The 8439-nt window shown below is 48.5% G+C and overlaps 1 protein-coding gene across 2 annotated transcripts; it reads right to left on the bottom strand.

Annotated features, from left to right (window-relative positions):
• Positions 1–5137: 5137 nt before the first annotated feature.
• LOC123078712 (F-box/kelch-repeat protein At3g61590) lies at positions 5138–8213 on the bottom strand. 2 transcript variants are annotated; one of them, XR_006437600.1, is made up of 3 exons: positions 7841–8213; positions 5349–6666; positions 5138–5239 (listed from the first exon to the last, which is right to left on the bottom strand). XR_006437600.1 is itself a non-coding variant. In XM_044501303.1 (2 exons), exon 2 carries the CDS (start codon positions 6627–6629, stop codon positions 5421–5423), a length of 1209 nt encoding a protein of 402 aa, XP_044357238.1. In that variant the 5' UTR covers positions 6630–6666; positions 7841–8213; the 3' UTR covers positions 5138–5420. The 2 variants fall into 2 exon arrangements, 1 of the variants encoding a protein (XP_044357238.1); XM_044501303.1 differs by having other exon boundaries at positions 5138–6666.
• Between the last annotated feature and the right edge of the window lie 226 nt (positions 8214–8439).

Here is an 8439-nt window from a genome sequence, read left to right as displayed (position 1 = left end):
GTTCGTGGGACGTCACCGAGCCGAACGTGTGCAGATCGCGGAGGTGTCGTACTTTCGGTACTAGGATCGGTCGATCGTGAAGACGTACGACTACATCAACCGCATTGTCATAACGCTTCCGCTTACGGTCTACGAGGGTACGTAGACAACACTCTCCCTCTCATTGCTTTGCATCACCATGATCTGCGTGTGCATAGGATTTTTTTTGAAATTACTACGTTCCCCAACAATAAGGTGTAGCCTAAGTGTCTATTGAATTGAATCCCAAGTCTCCCTAACCAAACGTACAGTTGTATCAACAACTGGAACTGGTCAAGCAAATCCATTGTCTTCATCGAGCAATCCGGTTCTATTTATTCAACCCTTTAATTTTCGCATCTATGTGTTGAAGAAATTGTCCTCCCTTTGTTGAAGACTTTGACCAAAGACTTTCACAATTTCATCAAGTCATGCTGCATTATCTTTGTCTTCTGTTTAGATGTATCTCGCTCATTCATCTCTGTACTTGCATGTTTGTATGTCTTACTACTCGCTATGCATGTCCTATTTTGTCATGAGGACTTTGTATCTACTTCGATAAGCATGCTTGTGTGTAGCGACTTTTGTGATTAATTGTTCGTCACCCTGTTATTCTTCAGTAAACTGTCCTTTTGAAGAATCTATTAAAATCTCCCGATCATCCCCTCCCTCTGGTCGATATCTCGCGCTTTCAGTCCTCGACAATTTCATGGATGTTTTCGACGAACCTACAGAGTTTCCACTGCGTCGCGACTTCGGCCATCGTAATCCTCTCATTACAGGAGTGCAGCCTGTTAACATCAGACCATACTGACACAAACCAGATTACAATAGTTGTCATCACTCAACCATCAGGATGAGGCCGTCCAGGGCCATGTTTGGTTATGAAGGCATTAGGGGATTAATGCCACTTAGTTGTGCTATGTCCTGCGCGGCAATCGTGGCTGGGGGAACACACTGTCATCCAAGACCTACTGCAGCAACAACTGAACCAAGTGCAACAACTGATGAAAACCCAAGCAGACAAACGACGCTCGTTCAGAGCATTCAACCTCGGCGATTAGTTTTTCCTCAAGCTTCAACCTTACATTCAGACATCCCTCGTGCCGCATGCCAACCACAAGTTGCCGTGCAAGTTCTTCGGCCCCTTTCCTATCATCCACAAGGTCAATACGTCGCCTATAAACTGCAATTGCCACCACATGCGATGGTTCACTCGGTGTTTCACGTATCCTAGCTGCGTCGAGCACTGCTTCCTGGTACGAGTGTCAAACCTGATTTACCTATATGTATTGATGATTTGGTTGTTCCTATGGCGGTGCCTAAGACTCGTTGGCGCAAGACGCAAGGTGTTGTGCGTGAGAAAGTGCAGTTGCAGTGGTCAAGTCCCGCAACCATGGGCACCACCTGAGAGGACAAAGCTAGTCCTATGGCAAGGTTCCCGCATGGTGAGGCATGGGGTCAAGCCTCGTCTCAAGAATCAGGGGATGTTAGATCACCTGTCAAGGAGAGCCCATCTGCTAGGGTGATGGAAGCACGCGGTGCATGCTCCAACCGTGCATCAACACCTAATAAGTGTTACTTCAGCCACGAGTGGGTGAACCTCGCCAGCGTGACTACCATTACTTAAGGCTCGGAGAGAGAGAGAGAGAGAGAGAGAGAGAGAGAGAGAGAGAGAGAGAGAGAGAGAGAGAGAGAGAGAAGCGGAATCCAGCAGCTGCCTACCCCAATTCCCCTTCCTTCTTCCTTTTTTTGCGAAGAAGCCATTGGAGCTGCCTACCCCAATTCCCCTTTCTTCCTTCTTCCTTTTTTGTGAAGAAGCCATTGGATCTATTAACCAGGAATAGGCATTACAAAGCACCCCTTAACAAAGACAGATAATACAACAAAGTCCTCATGGAGCCGGCCACCATCTTCCACCCCCTAAACAAAGACAGGAAGTCATCGAAGCACCAATCCTTCCGGACCATCGCCCTGGAGAAGAGATCGCCGATGCCGCATCCGAAATCAAAGATCCATAAACTCCTATGCCGGTTACGCCGGCGCACCTCCTGAACAAGCAGCCGCCAAGCCCAACAACGACCGCTAGGACACCGCTGCACCAAACCTCACCAACCCCATACCACCGCTGGAGGAGACGGTAGTGCGACGCCAAAAGGGCCGGAGGACAGCATCCCCACAACGAGCACGCGTCGTCGACGCCTCGTCGGACGCCCAGAGGGCACAACGTCTCGCCGGACTTGCAGATCCGCGAGGATCGAACGCCACCTACTCCCTGACAAAGCAGCAGACCACGCCAGAGAGGGGAAGGAGTAGCGGCAACATTATTCCCCATCGGCAGCACCTCCGCCTCCAAAGCGCCGCCAACCAGAGCACACACCCCGCACCTAATAAACACCATAGGCGAGATCCAGGATTCCCCCCCCCCCCAAATAGTGCCGCACCTCAAGGAACAGTTACCTCACGTCCACGAAGGGAGGGGCAGTTCGCGTTCGCCCGCGATTCCGGCAGTTCGCCCCTCCCATCCTCTTTCTTCCTTCTTCCTTCTCCCGCAAGAACAATTATCCAGCTCTTGTAATTCGTCTGTAATAAGAGCAACTCCAACGGGCTGACCCAAACAGACGGCGATTTCGTCCGCTTTTTGTCCGTTTGGGTCGGCCGCCCCCCGGCGTCCGCCCTGTTTTTCATATGGGTCGGCAGCGCGCCCAACGCGCCGACCCATATGTGCAGGCGTGGCCAGCTGGCCGCCCAATTTTGCATTGCATTCAACATATTGTGAAATGAAACAAAATAGTCCGCCCAAATAAATAGTATAGTTTACAGGCCAAATAAAAATAAAAATGTTTCACATAGTTTTACAAACGAATAAAAGAAGATACATCTATTGGTTGCCAACATGAGTCCACATATGCTCAACCAAATCATTTTGCAGTTGCACGTGAGTTTCCCAATCACGCATTTCTTCATGAAACTGAGTCAACTGCTCAAATGTTGCCGCTACTCCATGCTCAGGCACAACATTCCCACCCTGAAACTGAAAGCCTTGATCGTACAGACGTTCCGGGCGCTCGTCTTCTACGATCATATTGTGCATGATCACACAAGCAGTCATCACCTCCCATAGTTTCCGCGTGCTCCAAGTATTAGCAGGATACCGAACGATGCCCCATCGAGATTGCAAAACACCAAAGGCACGCTCGACATCCTTTCTAGCACTCACTTGCTCTTGGGCAAATCTTTTCCTTTTCTCTCCAACAGGGTTGGGTATTGTCTTTACAATAGTGGTCCACTGAGGATAGATACCGTCACCCAAATAGTACCCTTTGTCGTAGTTGTGGCCGTTGACAGTAAAGTTCACCGGTGGGCTGTTGCCTTCGGCAAGCCTAGCAAACACCGGCGAGCGCTGAAGCACGTTGATATCATTGTGTGATCCATAAACTCCTATGCCGGTTACGCCGGCGCACCTCCTGAACAAGCAGCCGCCAAGCCCAACAACGACCGCTAGGACACCGCTGCACCAAACCTCACCAACCCCATACCACCGCTGGAGGAGACGGCAGTGCGACGCCAAAAGGGCTAGAGGACAGCATCCCCACAACGAGCACGCGTCGTCGACGCCTCGTCGGACGCCCAGAGGGCACAACGTCTTGCCGGACCTGCAGATCCGCGAGGATCGAACGCCACCTACTCCCTGACAAAGCAGCAGACCGCGCCAGAGAGGGGAAGGAGTAGCGGCAACATTATTCCCCATCGGCAGCACCTCCGCCTCCAAAGCACCGCCGACCAGAGCACACACCCCGCACCTAATAAACACCATAGGCGAGATCCAGGATTCCCCCCCAAATAGCGCCGCACCTCAAGGAACAGTTACCTCACGTCCACGAAGGGAGGGGCAGTACGCGTTCGCCCGCGATTCCGGCGGTTCGCCCCTCCCATCCTCTTTCTTCCTTCTTCCTTCTCCCGCAAGAACAACTATCCAGTTCTTGTAATTCGTCTGTAATAACCTACTACTTTTCTCCACACAAGAAACAAAAAGGTACTACTTCGGAGAGCTTAGATCGAGAATCATTCCTACCTATCGATACCTTATCAAAATCATGGTTTATCTTGACGAGAGTCGATTCAACTGGCCACATCTGGAGCGGGCAGGCTCAAGATGCCTATCCAAGCAAACACAAGACCAGGCGTCCAGAAAGGAAAACAACGCCACTAGTCCACTACTGTTTCACACTGCAGAAGCTACCAACAATAGCAGGACTGTACCTGACGCTTGCCCACACTGTACATCCATGTTCTTCGACTGGTACTCGACCCAAAACTGAAGGAAAGCTCAGCAAGGGCATCAAGCCAACGTTTCATCATCCTTGAGAGATAACAGCACAGGAACAGCAAGCGACAGACAAACACAATGGAAACCTACATGTGTAGCACATCGGATCCTCAGGTTTGCGACGAAAAGGAGTATGCAAAACGGAGAGAAGATCACAGCCGATGGAACAAAAAACGGCACAAAACCAGCTAACAGCAGCTTCGTCCGTATCAGTATCACGGTGTGCAGCTGAGCGGCAAACGCTCAAACAGCAACATCAGATCCACGGTGGGAGCCACGTGAACAATGAATGCCTCAAGCAGCAGAGCAGATGGCAGATAGATAGATAGGCGTAGGCCTGCCGCGCTGCGGCGACAGCGGAGACCACTACATCAATGGCCTCTCTGGCTCACACTCACAGGCTTGGCAGTGAGGAAGGTTGGGCCAGCTGCAGCTCCCACAAGAGGAAACCTGGACGTTGGCCCATCACGGGAGGGAGGGAGGCACTGCTCACCGGTCAGAGCAACAGCTCTCAGTCGCTAGCTTGGTAGGGGTGCTACTACAATGGCGCTCTGGACCGGGCACCAGTACGCATTGATAGACAGCATCGCAAGAAACAAAAACTCTACAGTTTCTCTCGACGCCCAATGTGACAAGAAATTTGATCGCCACATCACTGAAAAGGCACTTGAAATTTTTACCCGTCAGAAATGTGCATCATGTGAAACGAGAAATGTGCATCATGTGAAACGAGAAATGTGCATCATGTGAAACGAGAAATGGCATACAATCATCACAGACAAGTGAGTGTGACTCAGCAACACTGCATTCCAAAATATTAATCTCATCACAGAGACAATTGCATCAATCACGGGAAAATAAATTAAGAGAGGGAGAGAGTTTATCATCCATCTTCCACAAAAGACGAGGATCACTGGTTTTGTTTGTTAATCTCATCACAGAGACAATTGCATCAATCACGGGAAAATAAATTAAGAGAGGGAGAGAGTTTATCATCCATCTTCCACAAAAGACGAGGATCACTGGTTTTGTTTGATTCCGAGCAAATCAACGGTACAGACCGGTACAAGTATTAGGTGGTAATATCCAGCCGAGGCTCAAAGCAAAAGCCAGTGAACAGCTGGAGAGGAAACTTTTTGCTCACAGGGCATTTTGCCGACCACTTCCATTGCCTCTGCTTCATGTCAAATCCAAGCAAAGCAGTTGCACCATAGCTTTGGATGTAGACAAGGTCGTCGGCACCGCCGCTACAAAAAACATCATCCAGCTCACCAAATCCTTGGAAGAATTTGTGAGGCATCCGACTCACCTCTTGCCATTGTGTCTTGTCAAGCTCCCATATACCGATTCCCTTGATGATATCAGGTCTATTGGGCTTTGCTATCCCGCCGACCATTACCAGCTTCTCTCTCAGGTTTAGTAGACGCCCGCAGGTGAGAGAGCAAGGTACAGGGATTGACGATTGCGTTAGTGAAGTTTCAGAAGGTCCCGCAACAAGGTCATACATGATGAGCCTGTGACGGGGCTCAACATTGCCAAGAACACCTGTGGACTGGATCAAGCAGTACAAGACTCCACCACATATCACACTATCGTCACCCCCTCTCCAACCAATGAACACCTCCTTCACTGCAGTTACCCATGAACTACTCCACGAGTCGTACTTGTATAAAGAGAATTCCCATTGGACATAATCCTCAGGTACCTGCTTCGATTTCGCCAATGTAACAGTGTAATTGTGAGTCACCTGATCTACCTTTAAGGCAACAGTGCTGTAATCTGGAAACTTTGCACCTGGGGGCTCCAACAGCCTTTTCCAATCTTTTGTAATAGGGTTAGATACAGAAATGATGTTTCTGTTGTCATTATCCATGAAGCAAACTAGCCCACAAGAAGAAGAGACAAAACAGCTGCTCTTATCAATGCCTTGAAGCTCTAAATCATACCATTTATGGAGGATGGGGTCATAAGCATATCCAGAAGCAGTCTCGTTACAGGTGAACATGAAGTACCAGGGCCTCTGAGGCAACATGTGGGTCCAAAGATACCGGCTTGAGTAGATAATATCATGCCATCTCTTGCATACCGCTGTTGACCTTATCATGCTTGCTATTGGCAAGAAGGTGAAAATTTTCTCAAGAATGTCATCAGGAACTGCGGCATCCAATGAAACTGGCAATTCATTTTCTCCATTGCTAGCCTCTGAAATAACTCGAAAGTTGAATGCAGGAATTCTGATGCGCTCAATTGGAAGAGCTTCCCATGACGAATCATCTTCCATGATAGCACACAGAAAAAAATGCAGGTAGTGTGATGGCCTGAAAAAAAGGACAGGTAAGTCCTTAGTTCTTACACAGATAGTTGCAAATATTTTGCCTTATATTCAAATAATTCTTATTTTCGAAACAGCTCATTCTCCTAATACTATTCTTTATAAGCAAAGAGAGCCTAACCTAATCAAAATAATATAGTACTCCACTAAATCCTCTAATCATGCTACACTCAGTGGCAAAAGCAAGTCTTTTCCAAAATGTTTCAAAACCATATATGGATGAGAAGTTTCTATCAGGCAAGTACTGTGTATACCACCAATATAAAAGCTTCTACACAAAACCATACATGGCATCAAAAACTGTTATACTACAAATGCAGGCCAACTATGTCAAATACTCCCTCCATCCCAAAATAAATGTCGCTGATTTAGTATGAAACTCCAGCTTATAAATCAGCGACACTTATTTTGGGACAGAGGGAGTATATGTTAACACTGAGAGTATGAAACTTTCATTATTGGCGTGTGTTATGCATACTATGGCAAACACTGAACAAGAACATATAGACAATTCTCAATATAATATATACTTTTCGAAATATTTGGAGACATTTTGTTACTTTTGTCAGATGACATGCAACATTTCCATGCCCCTTCAGATCAAAACAAATGTTTGAATCGAAGCCCCAGCAGGATTCTCCATGAACCTCCATGTATACGCAGGAAGACCCCTTAGAAGGATAGCACCATGGCATGTACAACGATACCTTCCATCAACAACTTGTTGCGCCTGTCTATCCTAGTATCGGTGTCTCCCTCCCAATCACTGTGGTATCATTGCCCCAGCACAAATAGTGGAGCAGGAGGCCTGGTTGGCCTCCCCACCATTGGAAAGAAGCAAGGACAGACATGACCTTTGCATCGTAAGGAGCAAAGTACAGAATGTAAGCAAGAAATCCAGGGAGATCTCTGTCCCCAACCAACCCGCTGACCCCGCCCCTCCAATCAAATCCAGCCATTCGCTCGCCCTGATGCCATTGGCCCCCGATGTAAATAAAATCATATGATCCATACACAGCAACGTATTCGCGGATACGGACGATTTTCGCGGAGATGCGGCAGTCCGACGAAGTAAATATCATCCCCCAACCAGCAAAGGCAGCAAGGATACATACAGATTGAAATAGAATGGGAAAGAAACAAAAAGGGGTGGTACATACCTAGAATCCGACGGATCAGATCGGCATCAGCTGCCTATCGCGGTTCTTGCGAATGCCGCCCTGAAGCAATGTGCGGCGATTTGGGCGGAGTACTCCAACTCCAATCCACACGCTACGGGGAGGGGAACGAATCCGGAATGTCCCCCCGAGTTTCGCCCACTTCGGGATTGAAGGGGTGGAGGTGGGGGGGGGTTGGGTTGGGTTGGGTGCGGCGATGGGTTTATTGTTTGTTTACAGATTGAGGGAGGGAGTGGAAGGAGGAGGCGGAGAGATGTGGTGCCGCGGGCGTGGCGGCGGCTCTGCCTCTGCCCAGCATGCGGCTGTGCGCTATAATCAAATGAATCCACTGCTGGGGCTGGGCTTTGATTGTTTTGCGTTTGGAGGCTCTGTTTTATATAGCAGAGGAGGAGAAAGTTTGGTTGGATTGGATGGAGCCTCCCGGGGACCAAAAATGGAGTACATCTTACTATCTTTTTTATTTTGAAGATATATATTCTACTATTAAGGGAGTTGGTTGTAACTGACAATTGCCTTGTTGAAGGTATTGCTTTGAGAGCTCGGTCTTTCTCCGGGGTGAAAACCTATGATCTTGGATCGGG

The sequence above is a fragment of the Triticum aestivum genome, chromosome 3D (genome assembly GCF_018294505.1).
Source record: "Triticum aestivum cultivar Chinese Spring chromosome 3D, IWGSC CS RefSeq v2.1, whole genome shotgun sequence".
In the NCBI taxonomy this organism is placed as follows: Eukaryota; Viridiplantae; Streptophyta; class Magnoliopsida; order Poales; family Poaceae; genus Triticum; species Triticum aestivum.
Note: the sequence above shows the minus strand (reverse complement) of the source record. Positions and strands in the feature narration are given on the sequence as shown.